Raw genomic sequence first — 19,034 nt, 5'->3', positions numbered from 1 at the left:
GGAATTCTTATCTCGTTTCTTTTGGTGGCCTAATTCTCGACAGGATGTGAAAAAATATGTCCTGTCATGTGATATCTGTGTTAGATGCAAGACTCCACGCTCCCTCCCAGTAGGTTTACTACAGCCTTTGCCGGTCCCCGCCCGTCCTTGGGGCTCCATTTCCATGGACTTTATTGTGGATCTACCTACATCCAAGGGACAGAATACAATCTTAGTAGTGGTAGACCGTCTCACTAAGGCTGCACACTTCATTGCATGTAATGGCCTACCATCCGCTAAAGAAACTGCAGACCTTATAATACAAAATGTGTTTCGTCTACACAGGGTGCCAGATGAAGTTGTCTCGGATCGTGGAGTACAGTTTACTTCAAAGTTTTGGCGCAGTTTTTGCACATCTTTGGAAATCGATATTAATCTATCAACGGCCTTTCACCCTCAGTCTAATGGACAGACCGAACGCACAAACCAGACTTTGGAACAATACCTTCGATGTTATATCTGTTACTTACAGGATGACTGGGTTGACCTTCTTCCAGTGGCTGAATTTTCTTGCAATAATTCCCAAAATGCATCAACCAGACAGACCCCCTTCTTTGCAAATCTCGGGTACCATCCGAACATTCTCCCCAAATTTCCTGTTACTTCGCCTATACCAGCAGTGGCGGAAAGAATTTCCATGCTTCAACAAAATTTGCTACTACTAAGAGAGACCTTAGAGAGTGCTCAGGAGAATTATAAGAGGGCCGCTGATAAATTCCGTAGACCAGCACCAATGTTTAGAGTGGGCGACAAGGTATGGCTTTCTACGAGGAATTTAAAACTTAAGGTCCCCTCACCAAAGCTGGGACAGAAGTTTATTGGACCCTATAAAATCATGGGCATAATCAGCCCAGTGGCCGTTCGACTTAAACTCCCATGATCCATGAGGATACATCCTGTCTTCCACGTGTCATTACTCAAGGCTGCAGTGCCCAATCCGTTTCCTGAACGTACCCTTCCTCCTCCCGAAGCATTGGAGATAGATGGACAGGAACAGTTTGTGGTAGAAGAGATTCTGGACTCTAGGATTTTCAGGAATCAGTTACAGTACCTTATCAAATGGCAGGTGTACAGATCTGAAGAAAATTCCTGGGAACCAATAAACAACATCAATGCTCCTCGAATGATTAGACAATTCCATCAAACACATCCTGGAAGACCAAGTCAGGTCCCGTCCAGAGGCCGCTGTTGAGGTGGGAGTAATGTCAGAAACCACCCTGATACAGTTTACTTTGCCCTCAAGTTTGCCCTTAGTCAAGATGGTGGATTATGTGTTTCCTGGCTGCCATCTCACTTCCTGTTCCTGTTCCTTTTTAAACTGGCCAGACCTTCCTGTCTTTGCTGGAGTATTGTGTTTGGCTTTTAGTCTGCAATCCTCTTGCTGGAACTCACTCCTCCGTGTGTTCTGTGCCCTAGCGGTTCTCCCTGCTACCTCCTGTTGCTGACCCGGACTGTTCTTGGACCTTCGTACCTGCTTGCCGCCTGCCCTGACCTTCTGCTCGTCTACCTTCCTGCCAGCTTGCCGCCTGCCCTGACCTTCTGCTCGTCTACCTTCCTGCCAGCTTGCCGCCTGCCCTGACTTCTGCTATCCTGACCTCGGTTCTCGTCTACAGACTCTGCCTCATCTGTGCGGAGCACAACAACGTGGGTTCTGCTACATCCGTATTATATATACTCTGCTCCCAAGTCCTGGCCATCGGATTCCAGTTCTGTTGCACCAGTATCGTGACACCAAGAGCCACACCGGTCCTGCACTGCTTTCAGCTCTGCTCTACAGTCACAGGTCGATCAGTGGCTAACCCCGCTCAATTTGAAAGTTGGTAAAGTGGTGTGCGAAAATAGTGCTAATCTGCCGAGCACTCTGAAACAGGGCAAAATGACACATGTGCCATGCTTGGCACATGTCCTGAACTTAATCGTGCAGTGATTCGTTGCCAAATACCCCGGGGTCCAGGACGTCTTGTGGCAGGCCAGGGAAATCTCTGGCTATTTTAAAAGATCTTACATGGCCATGGCTCACCTTGCTGACGTTCAACGTCGACACCACCTGCCCGTCAGATGTCTGATTTGTGACAGCCCGACGCACTGGAACTCCACCTTGTATATGCTTGATATGCTGCTCTATATCGCAAATTTAAATATTGCCCCTGCCGCTCATCATAATAATCACTTGTTCTTTTCTGTGAGGCGAATGCCTAATTTTTGGGGCCTGTACTGGCCTACAGTAAAATTGTTTTCCACTGATGGTCTAATATACCTCCAGCCACATAATCACTAGTGTTGAGCGAGCATGCTCGGCCAAACTGCTGTTCAGCTCGAGCATCGCTATGCTCGGTACATCCAAGTGCTCAGCCGAACACTGTGGGTGCTCGAGTACAATTTAATACAATAAAAGTCAATAGGAGACCGAGCATCAAACCAGGCACCCCCTGCTCTGAAGAAGAGAGGCTGTCTGGTTCACAAAAAAAAGGTTAGAAATTGATGGAAACCCCATCAAAATGGTTTAGAAACAGCATTAAGAGGATGGGTGAATGCATCTTGGACTCCTATTATCTATGACATACAATAGACAACCACACAAAGGCTATATGCCAAAAGCCAGGTATATGCAAGCCATCAATCTATCCAGACAGATGACAGGCTTAGTCAGCAAACCTTAAAATGGAATCCTTGTGCACTATGAGACATTCGAAACCAGCTCTCATCTGACTGAGAGCCAGTAAGCTTTAAAGTTACTTCAGATCTGTTGGATGGCTTGGGTGGACCTGTGCACCTAGATCAATATCATTAGTGAGATACAAAGTTTTCTGATTGTCCTAACATAATATTCAATAACCTTTCTATACAGTTTTGTCATGTAAAAACTAATTTGCATAAACATGGGCATATGGGAAAGACATTCAATGAGCAGAATCTGCCTTGTTTTTCAGCTGGAATGGAAAGTTTGTGATCTATTCTACACTACTCATGACCAGCCCCATCTATTGGTTTCATAGTCTTATAACAAGATGATTACTCTTGTCATAAGACTATGAAACCAATAGATGGCGCTGTTCATCTTGTTGGGGCGCTAGTAAGTAGGGCACACTGCTCAACAGAGTCCACACACCGTGTACCACTCAGTCAATAATAGCCTGCGCTAACACTGAGGTGTATATCGGATTGCTGCTATCATTCACACATCTTCTAGCACTTTATCTGCGGTAATATAATCTTGCTAGGGTGAATCTTTTAGGACTATTGCCCTGCTTGTAATCACTCATGAACAGCGCCATCTATTTGCTTCATAGTCTTATGATAAGACTATGAATCCAATAGATGGCGCTGTTCATGAGTAGTGTAGATCATGAATATTCTAATCGCAAATTTTCCATGCAAAAGGCTACACTAATAATCTTGTCATAAGACTATGAAACCAACAGATGGTGCTGTTCATGACTCATGAACAGCGCCATTCATTGGCTACATAGTTTGACAAGACTATCACTCTTGTCATAAGACTATGAAACCAATATATGGAGCTGCTCACGACTCAAACAGCGGAATCTATTGGTTTCATAGTTTGACAAAACTATTTCTCTTGTCATAAGACTATGAAACCAATAGATGGCACTGTTCATGAACAGTGTAGATCGCATGTCTTTTCCATATGCCTATGTTTATGCAAATGAGTTTTTACGTGACAAAACTATATAGAAAGTTTATTGAATATTATGTTAGGAAAATCAGAAAACTTTTTTGTCTCCCTAATGATATTGATCTAGGTGCGCAGGTCCACCCAAGCCATCCAACAGATCTGAAGTAACTTCGAGGCTTACTGGCTCTCAGTCCGATGAGAGCTAGTTTTGAATGTCTCATACTGCAAAAGGCTGCCATTGTAAGGTATGCTGACTAAGCCAGTCATCTGTCTCCTGGATAGATTGATGGCTTGCATATACCTGGCTTTCGCAAATGTCCCAGCCGATGTTCGTCCATCACTACCCACCATGACCACAGGAAACTATTCTAGAAGCCCTATATTATCAATAAAGTTTAATAGAATTTGAATAAAAGAAATTTGCCCTAGGGGCAAGTGATTGGCTACAAAATCCACCAAATGGGATTTGCTTGACCTTTGAAGCCTACTATGGTATGAGAGCCTGGGCCCACCGAAGGTTCCTCTGGTAGGCTAGTCCAGTGCTGATTATACAAATTTTCTTGAAGTCCTGGACAAGCTACAGTCCCACAGTCCCACCCACAACGGGTTGCTTTGTAGTGTAAACAATGGCGACAACCCAGCAGTGGCCAGTATAGAATGAGGAGGATGCTTCATTACTATTAACCTATCAGAGTACTCCTTTAACAGAATTTGTTTCTGTGTGCTGGCAAGACATTGGAGTACCCTCGGAATCCAAATGTATATTAATATACTGTATATACAGTGGGATGCGAAAGTTTAGGCAACCTTGTTAATCGTCATGATTTTCCTGTATGAATCATTGGTTGTTACAATAAAAAATGTCAGTTAAATATATTATATAGGAGACACACACAGTCATATTTGAGAAGTGAAATGAAGTTTATAGGATTTACAGAAAGTGTGCTATAATTGTTGAAACACAATTAGGCAGGTGCGTACATGTGGTCGCTGTTGTTGTCATTTTATTGATTCCAAAACCTTTAGAACTAATTATTGGAGCTCAAATTGGCTTGGTAAGCTCAGTGACCCCTGACCTACATACACAGGTGAATTCAATTATAAGAAAGAGTATTTACGGGGGTCAATTGTAAGTTTCCCTCCTCTTTTAATTTTCTCTGAAGAGTAGCAACATGGGGGTCTCAAAACAACTCTCAAATGACCTGAAGACAAAGATTGTTCACCATCATGGTTTAGGGGAAGGATACAGAAAGTTGTCTCAGAGATTTCAACCGTCTGTTTCCACAGTTAGGAACATATTGAGGAAATGGAAGACCACAGGCTCAGTTCAAGTTAAGGCTCGAAGTAGCAGACCAAGAAAAATCTCAGATAGACGGAAGCGACGAATGGTGAGAACAGTCAGTCAACCCACAGACCAGCACCAAAGACCTGCAACATCATCTTGCTGCAGATGGAGTCACTGTGCATCGTTCAACCATTCGGCGCACTTTACACAAGGAGATGCTGTATGCGAAAGTGATGCAGAGGAAGCCTTTTCTCCGCCCACAGCACAAAAGTGCCGCTAGAGGTGGACTAAAGCACATTTGGACAAGCCAGCTTCATTTTGGAATAAGGTGCTGTGAACTGATGAAACTAAAATTGAGTTATTTGGCCATAACAAGAGGCGTTATGCATGGAGGAAAAAGAACACAGCATTCCAAGAAAAACACCTGCTACCTACAGTAAAACAACCAATGATTTATACAGGAAAATCATGACGATTAACAATGTTGCCCAAACTTTCGCATCCCACTGTACCTATCTATGCAATGTTTCTTCATTATTATATTCATGTATGTAGCATATAATGCTATTGGGTATGGTCACGGGTTCTACCAGTAAAAGATAAAATAATGTATCACTTAATATAAAAAAAAACATATTTCCTTGATGGAGAATGATAGACACACTGCAGAAAATTGACATTCATTATTTCCCACTGTCTGCATCAATCCTCAGGCATATGGTCAGAATTAAGGCATCTATTTTTGGATGGAAAAATGACATGATGTCTTTAGGGGATACTTACATTACTTATCCAGCCATTGCCAATGGGGAGCAAAATGAATGTTCGCATTACAATAAAAAACCTAAAAAAAAATAGAATTTTTTTTCTTCCACTAACTTGAATATAATGTGTGCCTGACGGAAGAACAGTACAGTAAATGGATTATTCTCCATTGTGCCACCAGTTTCCTTAGAAACAGTACAAAACTCTCAGTGAACCGCAGAATACAACATGGAATATATAATGACATGTGATGCTAATTGCCACGTGGCAGGTAAACTAATGTAAAGCGATATTCAGAGGTCTATGGCACGCTTAAAGGGACTGCCACTTTCTGAAACTGTGGTTTATTATCCTTGGGGTGTTGTCGGGCACACATTGCTACTTAAAGGGAATCTGTCACCAGCACGGTGGCAAACCAGAGATTTTCTTTTTTCTCGGACAAGTTATCCCAGAATCACGGACAGTCATAATTTTTTTATGGGCAAATTGGAAAACATAATGAATGATAAAGATTATAATTTATAAGTAATCCATGTCTATAGCTCAATATACTGCATAAAACGCATTACCAGCATTTACTGGTAATTACCACCAAAATAATCTAGTCAAGAGCCACCAGCCTCCAAAAAATCACGGGCACTTCCATTTTCTTTTTGACGGATGGAGGAAAAAAGTCGCCTATTTTTCCGGACTTTTACAGAAATTTCTGGGCGGTTGGCAACCCTGGTCACCAGCGAACTCCCGTTCAAATTGTTTGCAAAAACACTGTAGGAAGGAACAAGGGACTATCATTGATGGTCGGTACGTGTCACCGAGGTTCCTGGCCTCGGTGAGGTAAGAGCTGTTTTTTTTCCTGAAGTGTCATTATTGCTTTGCAGTCTGACACTTCAGCTGTTTAGTATGGCTGTAAAGCCGATCCGGGATGGCTCTTACTGGGAGTAGCCAAAGTGCTGGGTGGGTGGCTACTCCCCACGTTCAAGGCCAGGTCTTGGGAGGCTTATAAAAAGCAGTCACCATTAATCAGGTGGTGTGGATTATCCTCCCTCTCACAGTGAAGCTGTGGAGTCTCTGTGGTTTGGGATCTGAAGATGTGTGCCGCTGAGAGCCACATGCTGGAAAACAGGTCCCTAAAGCCTGCTGGGGACCGCTGTTGAAAAACTGCTAATAAGGTGAATGTTTGTGTTTCTATACTATCCCCACAACACATACCTGTGGATCACTTGATCAAAATGCTGTTTTTCTGTTGTTGATTCCAAGGCTCCATTCCCGAGTTATGATACTTTTTTTAAATATGCAAATTAGACTTTTGGTGCAATGAGGCAGTCACCATTGCTCTTGCTGCACCCAAGCATCACTTCTTTCTGTGGCCAGCTCCTTCCTCACTGGTTTGATTGACAGGGTCAGGCAGTGACAAAGCAGCCAAGGAAGGGCTGGCCACAGAAAGAGCTTGGGTGTGGCAAGAGCAATGATGACTTCCTCATTGCAAAAGAAGCATAATTTACATATTAGGAAAAAGTATCATACGGTAGCTCTGGAACGGCTCCTCGGGTCAAAAAAAACCAACAGCATTTTAATCAGGTGAACTTCAGCTATGTGTCTGTGAAAACAATTTATAGGGAGGTCGCTGGTGACAGATTCTCTTTAAAATGCAGGGTCTTCCCGCATCAACATATGGTTTGATGTGGGTCACGTGATCTCTGCAACCAATGATTGGCTGCAGTAGCAACGTGTCACTGGGTCATGTGATGTATGGGTGACACGTCGCCGCTAAGCCAGTCATTGGCTGCAGCAGTCATGTGACCTGCATCAAATAAGATGTTGACGTGGGGAGACACAGGACCAGTGGGGCAGTGATGGAGCAAGAACCCAGTGTCGAGGATCAGGTAAGTATTATTACCACCACAGGTCCAGCCATGCTGGAAGATCTGTAGAAAAGGTCCCTGGAGTGAACAACTTCTTCAACACCAAAAAAAAGTTCTATGGAAAGTTTAACATGCATCAAAAATTCTATCAATCAGAAAGGGCCCAATAGAAAACAGAGTCATGTGTCAGTTCATACCATAGACACCACATAGGGGGAGACATTAACTTCCCATGATCCATTGTCGAAAGAAGAGTGGCATTACCCTCCTACTTGTTGGCTTGATCGTGTTGCTGCCTCTATGGCATGTACAGTTTTAACCTGACTGCTTGTTCAAATTTATATCTAAACTTGCAAACTTTTTATCATCACTAGATTGAGAACACCAAAAAGAAAACGTAGAATCTGTATCGTAGATCTTACCCTTCCAGTCTCACGTCCGGCAGGCTTCTATTTAAAGCAATTAAGTTACTGGCCATGAGGTTAAACTGATTGATTTTGAATAACTCTTTCATTTTCTCTTGATCGTCTTTCGGGATGAGCACCGCCTTCCCCTGCTCGCCTGGACCTTCTTGGTTCCTTGAAATAACAGCTAGAATAGAAGCAGAAAAACAGAATTTTCCCCCTATTAGCGGACTGCGTGCATGTGAACACTGCTGCATCACTTACATTCATTTTACTTATTTTACTATCTTTTTATTGGATATCAAAAAGTAATATATAAACCAAAAACATAAGGGTTGCATGGAAAATCTTGTTGCATAAATTGGCAAAGTAGCATAATATATCACACCTAACAAACAAGTAAGACAGCACAATATACAAAGGAGAACTACCTAATATAAAAGCAGAGCGTGGAGACAACCAAGGGATGTAGTTCTACAAATGAACACATTGCTTGTGATCCCAAAGAGGAAATGACTACGAAGGCTATTTTATTTAACCAGTTCAACCAGTTTTCCCACATTAATGAGCATGCACATTTTCATTTTCTTAAGTACATGTGGATCAAAAGCAATAACTCTAGTTTCACACCAGAGTTGGAAAACAGCCTGATCGGCAGAGAAAAGCCCGGCAGAATTCTCTAGTTCCAATCCTATCCTCAGGATAGGTTAAAAATATATCAGCGGTGGTCAGACTCTTGGCACCACTGCCGATCAGCCGTTTGAAGAGGCCAATGCACCAAGCTTACTAAGCACAGCGCCACACATTTTATAGTGGCTGTGCTTGGTATTGCAGCTCAGTCCCATTGACTTGAATGATACATTTTTAATTTATTTTATTTTTTGGGCTTTTAATTTCTATATAGCATAAAGTGCAAATAAAATTATTTTTAAATGGTGTCCCCTTTCCATTACAGCTGTTTTTACATAGTCTGTATTGCTGTTTTTACATAGCAGATATACTGTATGCTTTACGGGGACTGTTTGCAGGACTAGAAACTGTTATGTGGGCTAGTGGTGGTGTTCATATTTGTTTTTGGATTTATTTATTTATTGATTGATGGATTTATTGATTTAGTTATTTTACTTTCCACCTTGTGCCACCCATAAGATCAATATTTTTATTGCTGATTTCTCTGGGTCATATTAGGCCCAGTTACTGGGGGAATACAACCTCTAGAGCCAAAATGAAGAGCTGATCTGGACCCAACTGCACCTGGAAATCACATGATCACTTGGGTGGAGGGAGCAAACGTCATGGCAGCTTTCTGTTTTGTATACTCATTGAGTGCTGTGTATCGAAAGATGGTGGAACGGTAATGAATAGTGTTGAATGAATCGAAATTCAGGGAAAATTTCCTTGTGCTTCGTGGTGGAGAATCAATATTCCCTGAATGGCGGTGAAAAACCAAAAAAAATATACTTACCTCATACTTACCATCCATTTGCTCTCGATGGGCCGCCGCCATCTTGATTAAAGATCTCGCACAAAATCAGGTGCGTGGTGACATATGATGTCACCAAAACAGCCAACATGATGATGTCATCACGGGCCGTGCAAGATTTCACGCTAGATCTTTAATCAAGATGGTGACGGCTGGCCTTCGGGAGCAAATGGATGGGCAGTACGGTGGCTCAGTGGTTAGCACTGGTGCCTTGCAGCGCTGGGGTCCTAGGTTCAAATCTGACTAAGGACAACATCTGCATGGAGTTTGTATGTTCTCCCTGTGTTTGCGTGGGTTTCCTCCTACACTTTAAAGACATACTGGTAGGGAACTTAGATTGTGAGCCCCATTGGGGAGAGTTGGATACTAATGTCTGTAAAGTGCTGCGAAATATAGTAGCATAGTATAGTGCATAAAATAAAAGAATTTAACTTTTTTTTTATTTTACACTGTATTATCACTGTCAGATGCCATGATCAGCTACGAATGCATCTGAGGGGTACAATGATGGAGAGAGGCGCAATAATTAATCACAAAGCAAATTTTTTTGTAAAATTTGGCGAAGCAGCCAAATAGAATTTTTGAATACTTCGCTTATCTCTAGTAATAAACCATCTCTATCCCTTCTAAGGGGAGCCCGACTGTCACTGACAACAGGCTCCTCGCTCCTGCAGTTGCACGATCTCCAAGTAGCTGCAGGCTCAGCAAGGACATTTAGAAACATAACGCACATACAGCTGAACAGGAAGACACAGGAGCTCATCCGGTCTGGACCAGAAGAGAAAAGCAGACAAATAGTTGAGCGGTCATAAGATCGCAGCCGAGAATGCAGAATCGGCAGCATGGTGGAAGGGTAAGCACTGCTGAAACTCTTTTTATTTTCCAGGTTAGCTGAGACAGATAATTTAGGTAACACTCTGGAGAGTCTACTTAAACCTTGGTGAATACTTTGAAGGTAACTGGATCTCCAAGTGTGACAGTTCTGCAAACCCCTTGTCATCACATCAGTCCCTGTACTGTTTGGGCTCACCACCTAAATTACAAATCAACTTATTATATTTTTGGAGTGTGTCAGAAAACCCATGAAAGCAGAAGAATAATATACAGGGGGGCGGAGCCTGCGCCGGACTGTGATGGCCGCATAGTTTGGAGCTCTCCGCATTAGATCCTCTACAGCACTAGCCTACACAAGCGGACAGACAACAGCATGGTGAAAATCGGGCACCCGAGGGCCGGTGACACCTCTGGATCTAGCAGGCAGCCGAACAACAACGGCGATATGGATAAACTTATTAAAAAAACGGCTGCTACAGTGGCGGCAAGAGAAAGCAAGATGGCGCCGAACCAGCCTTCTAAGGTGAGCGAGCGTACGGCTGACATGTCTGAGGGGGCAAGCGATACAGAGGACTCACATGGCAGGACGGCGCTTCCTATCACCCGCCGCTTCCTGAAACAGTCGCTGAGTAAAGCGATGGAGCCGATCCTAACTGAGCTTACGGCCATGCGCCAGGATATCCACCATATTGGAGAACGCGGTGCTCGAACACCAAACAGCAACCGCCTCCTCCTTTCAAAAATGCCGCACATACCTGAATGACCTCCACAACGCCCTGGAGGATCAAGAGAACAGAGGGCGCAGGAACAACCTGCGATTCAGGGGGATACCGGAGACTGTCGCTGCGGCTGATATCCCTGGGGCTGTTATAGATATTTGCTGTTCCCTGCTGGGCTCTGATGGACGCCCCGACATTATCCTTGAACGTGCCCACAGAGCGCTCAGACCTAAGCCTAAAGGGTCGGAACCACCAAGGGATGTAATCTGTAGGTTCCTAAATTTTCAAGTTAAGACCGCTGTCCTGGAAGCAGCTAGGAACCAAGAAGACCTGACATATGAGGATTCAAGCATCCTAATCTATCAAGACCTGGCCCCGTCTACATTGAAGAAAAGAAGATCACTAAAGCCCTTGACGGACTGGCTCAGGATGAACAAGATCCTTTATAGATGGACCTTTCCCTTTGGGATTTCGTTCTTCCATGCAGGACGCCGCCTCACTATCAACACCTTCGCCGACCTGATGGGAGCCTACGATCACCTGCAGATCCCACCTCTAGAGATCGAGAATTGGGAACTTTATCAGGATATTACAGAGCTTCCTGAACTGCCGAAGCCCTTACCCTTTGAGCCTCCACGTACACCAAAGGCCCAAAAGTTCAAGCGGAGGAACACGCAACTCACACCATAGAGTCTGGCTCTATAAGCGTAACGGCTCGCTTTTATTCTTCAGTTTTTCTCTGCCAAGCTTCCTCTTAACCTATCCCCTTTACTTTTCCTACCTTCCATCTATCCCTTCCCCCCTAAAATCAGTTGTATGCTGTAATACTCTGTATAGCCTTCCTATCATACCCTCACCAAACCCAATATCTTCCCCTCCCCCCCACCTGTTCTTACAGCTTCTTAAATGTCTGTCTCTCAATCTCATCACAGAGATGCACATTTTGTGCGCAGAGGATCACAATAGGGTTGATTGACCATTTCCCCCCTAGTGACCCTTGTATCCAACATGGTTCAAACCCATTATAATGGGAACTGTTATACGAGACTCTCCAGTCACGTCATTTTATGTATTGTTCATTTTGTTTACTTTGTTCTTAAGGTACATGCAATCTGTATTCTAAAGATATCACTGTTGCAACGGGCCCCTCTGCAACCCATCTCACCTACCTGGACTCAACATTTTGCTCCCAGTTAGACTGCGCTCTCCTGGAGAGGGGTGGACCCTCAAAAAGGTAATTCACACCGCACCACACATTATGGCTGACCTATCATTTGCGTCTTACAATGTCAAAGGCTTTAATTCTCCCTCTAAACGGAGTCAGGTTTTCTCATTGTTACGCAAATCTGGAGCCACAGTCCTTTTTCTCCAGGAGACGCACTTTAAATTTAATCATTACCCCAACCTCTCATATGGCCACTACTCCCAGTGGTTCCATTGTGGTAGCAACTCGTCTGCTTCTGGGGGGGTGAGTGTTGGGTTTCAGAGGAAGGTTCCCTTTCAATATACCTCCCACCTACAGGACCCTGATGGCCGATACTTATTGGTTAAAGGCAGTATTGGCCCCCAGATATATACGTTTATCAACCTATATGCACCGAATACCGGCCACTATAGCTGGTTTGCTAGGATATTTCCAATTATCAAATCCTTTGCAGAAGGTTTGGTTGTAGTGGGAGGCGATTTCAACGCCACCTTAAACCCGCAACTAGATTCCTCGACATCCAAATCGGCCCTGGCGCTCAAAACCCTGCGCTTCATAAGAGAGGGTTTTTGGAGTTTGCACCTTATAGATGTTTGGCGTACGTTATATCCAACCACAGCTGACTATACTTTCTATTCCAACGCTCATGGTACATACCAACGTTTGGATTACCTGTTTGTATCTAAGGAACACCTCCAACTCTGTCACAACCCTCAAATAGGGTCTATCCACCTCTCCGACCATGCCCCAATTTCACTAACAATTTCAGCCCCTGTATCCAACCGCAACCAATTCAAGTGGCGTCTAAACGAATCCTTATTAGGTAACCTCGATACGAGAGATAGGATTGCTGATCTTCTTGAGGAATACTTCTCTATAAATAAAGATCCTGATATTTCTGCCTTTTCACTATGGGACGCCCACAAACCTTATATCAGAGGCCAGTATTGGAGCTTACCTAAAAAAGGAGAGAGAACAAAAAGCTTGAATCCTTATGTCAAAGAATCCAATCCTTGGAATCCTTGCATAAACGTTCTTTTTCTGCAACACAACTTCAGGAGTTATCTGATTGTAGAGCTGAACTGAAATCCTTGCTACAGCACTCCACAGCCAAATTATTCCTGAATTCACAACACAAATTTTTCGCGCATGGTGATAAAGCGTCTAAATTTATGATGCGCAGAATAAAGAACAGGAAATCAACAAATTTTATTCACCAAATAGATTCCCCTCAAGGAACACCTCTCTTTTCTTCCAAAGCTATAGGTGCCAAATTTCGTGAGTTCTACGAAGCCCTTTTACAATTTACCCCAAACGCTCACCACCGAGACTCACTCATCTATTATTTCTTCCTTTCTAGATTCACTTGCAATACCAACTATCTCCAAAGATCAGAAACAAAAACTTGCTTCCCCGTTCACTTTAGGGGAACTTTCAATTGCTTTAAAACAGACTCCCTCTGGCAAAAGCCCGGGCCCAGATGGCCTTCCAGTAACGTATTATAGAACTTATCAACAATGTTTACTCCCCCACCTGTCAGTATGCAATTTAACCTTACAAGGGAAAAAACTCTCCAGGGATATGACATTAGCTCATATCACCCTGATCCCAAAAGAAGGGAAGGACCCTAAACAATGTGCCAATTACAGACCCATCTCCCTCCTCAATATTGACCTTAAGTTATTAGCGAAGCTTTTAGCCAATCGTCTATCAGCTCTTCTTCCTTCAGTGGTGCATGGGGATCAGGTAGGCTTTGTCAAAGGTAGAGAAGGTAGGGACAACACGACCAGAGTTTTAAATATAATGCAATTTTCTGTTACCCGGTCCAGACCTCTCCTCCTACTGAGTACGGATGCAGAAAAAGCATTCGATAGAATCAATTGGTCTTTTTTGCGACATATTCTTTACCGATTTGGCCTGCCTGATCCCTTTGTACAAGCCACGTTTGCAATGTATGCTCAGGCTTCGGCCTCAGTTTTGATCAACGGGGACTTATCAGACCCCTTTGATATTCAAAACGGTACCAGGCAGGGGTGCCCTCTCTCCCCCTTGCTTTTTGTCCTCGCTTTAGAACCCCTCCTCCTCAAATTAAGAGCAGACACTGGAATCCAAGGAGTAAAGCTGGGAGGTACGGAACATAAGGTTGCCGCCTTTGCGGACGACATTATAATAATGACCTCAAACCCTAAGAACTCACTCTTAGCGATTCAGAAACACCTTGATACCTATAGTTCCATTCCAACTTTAAAATTAATAAGCAAAAGTCACTGGTGATTTGTTTTGGAATCCCCCAATCCACACAAAGAAGTCTAAAAAGAAACTCCCCTTTTAATTGGTCTTCCCCTCACTTAACATACCTAGGGATCAAAATTAGTTCCAACACCTCAGAACTATTTTCACTCAACTACGCTCCACTATTAAAGGACATTTCCTCTAGCATTGATAAACTGGAAAATCCGACCATCTCTTGGTTTGGCCGCAAGAATCTACTTATGTCCTTGATACTTCCCCGCCTAACATATTTACAACAAGTATTACCCATCCCAGTTCCTAAAACCTACTATGACTCTTTGAGGAAATTATTCCGTGCATTTATCTGGAAAGGAAAGAAGCCTAGATTATCTTTCAAACTCCTATCACGCCCCAAGTACTACGGAGGAATTGCCCTACCCGACCTAGAGACATATGGAAGGGCGATTCTTTTATCCAGAATAATAGAGTGGCTCAGACCTAGAAGTGCCAAACCATGGGTAGCAATAGAACAGGAGCTAATAAATAAACCTTTCAGATCTCTTTTACTAGGCAATAACAACACATGCAACCTACCTCCCTCGCCGTATCCAATTATTCAAGCTACTCTAAAAGCGTGGAGAGGGCTTCAATCATCTCACTGTGCGATACCCTTCCCATCCCCCCTCCTCTCAATAAAGGATATTTTGGGAACTGCATTACCTGCAGTAATTGATAGTACTCCACGAGAATTGAGGGAGTCATCTACTTCAATCCTCTCCTTCTTTGACCCTAATGGATCAGTACTTCAGCTAAAGGAGTTCCAAAAAATTCTGAATGCCACTTATCCTCACCTATCCCCCACTTCATACTTACATACCTTCATCTCTCAGCACATATCGTTAAGGGACCTTTACCGCCCTTTGCTATGGTCTGAGGCTCTCATCTCCAATCCCTCCCCCCCAAGAAAACTAATTTCACAAATTTTCAAGAGACTAAATACCCCTACTATACCAACTAAACCAGCCTTCATACGACATTGGGAAAAAGATCTAGAACAAGAATTCTCCATCACAAATTTGCCAAACATATTGTCCTCCCCACATACCTCATCTAGGTGTGTCCGCATACAGGAGAATGGATTTAAGATCCTAGCCAGATGGTATAAAACACCCGACATAACGGCGCTATATTCAGCAACAGCTTCAGATAGATGTTGGAGGTGCCTTGATGGTAGAGGATCTTTTTTCCACATTTGGTGGGATTGCCCAACCATTAGAATATGGTGGAAAGAAATCTTCCAGATTAGTAACCAGATTTGCCAGACTAAGGTGCAAATGTCCGCACGTAAAGCCCTACTCAACCTCGAGGAGGATAATGAAGTACATCCGATGTCTTTCCTTTTTAAACAGCTTCTAATTGCAGCCCGTTTACTGATTTCCAAGTTTTGGCTCTCCACCACCCTTCCCTCCATAGAGCAATGGAAACTAAAAATTGACCAAATATTCAGTTTCGAGGAACTCTCTTCATGGGAGGCTAGGAATCATCTTAAATTCCAACGCCAGTGGCAATTATGGCAAAAGTTTAGACACCCGAATTATCCATAGGGAATCTTTAGCCATTTTATCAGATATAGATGTCTATAACCTAATCTAGACTTCCCTGATTGTATACCAGGCCCTATAGTCACTTATTGCGATATCCCCGGGAGTATAGTAGTGATAGTATGCATCATCGGCTGCCAGGATCAACCTACTCTAACTCCTTTAATGTGGTGTTATGTGAATGCTTAAATACTGAGATACGAGACTTTGTCACCCGTTGTATGTGATATGATATGTTGGCTACTATTACAATTATGTACTTGTCACGCCTTGCACGGCGTATCAGAATCTATTGATGTACCTTGTTACGTTAAATAAAATAAAAATGTTTTTTAAAAAAAAGAATAATAATATACAAACTTAATGCAGATGTTGGATTTGAGGTCAGGACCCCAATGCTGCAAGGCAACAATGCTAACATCTGAACCACCATGGTGCCCTCTATAGTTGTTTACAGGGGCGGATTGACCATATACCTTACAGGGAAATGTCCTAGTGGGCCGATGTCCAGGGGGCCACCTGAGTCTTCCTCACGGCCGGCCAGTGGAAGTTTTTGGGGATGTATTTTGTGCTACTGGCTGTATTTTGTGAGGTATTTGGCTCTGTTGGGTTGGTATAATGTGCCACAATATGGTATTGCTGTCCCTGCCTACTTCTGTTGGCCCTGCCTTCCAATAATTAGAACTCGACTACAAAACGAGGCCACTTTTAGTATTTTTTCCAGGGCCACTTTAAGTTCCCAGTCCGCCCCTGGTTGTTTAGGTTTGGCAGTCCACTGTGGAACAGTAGATAACTTTGAAGTCTTCCATTTTGAAGAAAGTAGGGGAGAAGAGAATTTATTAACACTGCTGGTGTATCATGCAGCAAGTTTACCAAGAATGTTGTTTCTAGAGGGATCTGGGGCCATGTCTACAATCCAAAATCATTCCCATATTTACATAGTTGAAAAGGTTGAAAAAAGAGGCAGAGGTCCATCAAATCCTACCTATAAATATACAAAAATAGATATTCGATTTCCCTGGACTGTCTGTATGTCTCATTAGAGACAACCCCCTTTCATTTGCAGTCTCTGGGGCAATCAGCTGATTGCTGTAGGTCCAACTCCAAACACCCCAAGAAAACAGCTGATTTTGCTGGTCAAAGCCTTCTTTGGCAAGACTTTTCTACCAAGGCTGAGGGAGTATTACATGGCTCTAGTTTCTGGCTCTTGTGATGACCATGTGCTAAAACAGGGAATATCTACGTGGGCTTTGTTAATAACACAACTGCTTTAAGCATAATGTTACCTTACAATGTAAGAACTCCACCCTAGGGTTATGTTCAGTCAGAGTACTATCAAATTAAATTAGAGCACATACATATTTTGTGCTGAAATTGACACTTGAAATCTGCCTCCCATTGTTCTCGAAGAGAAATCAATCATGTGGTTTACATGGTGCAGATTTGAAATTCGCTCCATGGGAAAAATAAATAAAAGCATGTCCCATCCTGAAACAGATCTCTCACATAAACAGTAGTGGATTCGCCCCATACAATCTAAATCCATGGCAGAAAGCTGAGGGTCAGTCTCAGATTTCTGTTGTGGATTGTGTACAAAGTTGGCAAGTACTGCCTTACACATTGTCTGAAATATGCAGTATCTGTCACATACAGTATGCATATGTCAGAGACTTTTCATGTCCCACTATAGTTAAATTAAAATCAGATATGTGTAACAGAAGCAAAGTCAGAATCTGCTACCCAGCCATGTGTTCTCCTCTCCTTCTGTTCCATTTTCTTCTTTTTTCTTTTCTTTTTTTTGCTGTGTCAATGTTGTTGTTTTTTTCCCCCTATGCTCCCCTCCTAGCAGTGTCTGCAGCAGATTTCTCTGAAAAGGTTTTGATTGTTTAATCAGTGTAACCTTTCTCTTATCATGAATGGCCACCATTTTTTGGCACGATAATATGGCTTACTTAGCGGTAATAAAAGACAAAAAGAGGATGTAACTGGGATGATCAAGAGTGAATTCAGTTCTGTTCTTGACTTTTTATTTCCTAATTTTGTATCTGTGGCGAAACCAACCTCGCCACTGGGTTTTGGAGGGGCCTGGCTACCAGCCTCTTGCCCCAGGATTATTCTTCAGCTCAATTCGGCCTCAATATACACTGCCAGAGAGCTGGGTGGCCGTCCCAGACCTACAACCCTACAGCTGGGAAGACCCGACTGAAGTATCCCCTGCTTCAGTATCAGCTACAGAGGTAGGGGACCTCAAAGACTGGTTCTGGGGGTAAACCCATATGGCAGGTGGAGATGGGACCGAGATCTCTCCACCAGCAGTCGGCCCAGATCCCCAACGGCAGCCGGAGTTTCAGGGAGTAGGGACAGTTGGTCCAGCTCCCCAGCGGCAGTATGTTTTGCAGGGAGAGGAGAGCATCGTCTCCATTCCCCAGTGGCAGTGTACCTTGAAGGGGGAGGAGACAAACGGTCTCTCTCCCCAACCACAGGGGGACAGCACCCCTATTTCCGATGGGGCAGATAGGACCGCAGTCTCTGCACCAAGCCTACCGGGATGCTGGACGGCCAGTACGGATCCCTCACCAACCCCGCAGGAACGCCAGGAGGAGGAGGTAAGTGATCCCTCCTCTCCACAGCTGATTCGCAACAAGGTCTTGGGGGCAGGATTCCCTGACCCCATCCCAGCGGAAGAGCTGGCATCTGGGCAGAGCGCAGTCGGCCTCTGCCCTCCCCTATCCTCTTCTCCAGAGCCTGACTTCCCACAGGCTACCCCAGCAGAAGAGCTGGCATCTGGGCAGAGCGCAGTCGGCCTCTGCCCTCCCCTATCCTCTTGTCCAGAGGCTGACTCCCCACTGGCTACCCCAGCGGAAGTGCTGGTATCTGGGCAGAGCGCAGTCGGCCTCTGCCCACCAAGTACCTACAGCTCCAAGCTAGAGGACACCAATGAAGCAAGTAGTAGCAGATGCCCACTCAAC

The 19,034-nt window shown here is 43.8% G+C and overlaps 1 protein-coding gene across 1 annotated transcript in view; it reads right to left on the bottom strand.

The window, feature by feature from the left end:
- The window catches only part of GALNT13 (polypeptide N-acetylgalactosaminyltransferase 13), a 351,020-nt gene that overhangs the window by 192,557 nt on the left and 139,429 nt on the right, over nt 1-19,034 (bottom strand). The window contains exon 2 of the mRNA XM_044303635.1: nt 8,011-8,179. Coding sequence (XP_044159570.1) covers nt 8,011-8,179 — 169 coding nt within the window. The remainder of the gene's footprint in view (nt 1-8,010; nt 8,180-19,034) is intronic.

The sequence above is a fragment of the Bufo gargarizans genome, chromosome 8 (assembly GCF_014858855.1).
Source record: "Bufo gargarizans isolate SCDJY-AF-19 chromosome 8, ASM1485885v1, whole genome shotgun sequence".
NCBI lineage: Eukaryota > Metazoa > Chordata > Amphibia > Anura > Bufonidae > Bufo > Bufo gargarizans.
Note: the sequence above shows the minus strand (reverse complement) of the source record. Positions and strands in the feature narration are given on the sequence as shown.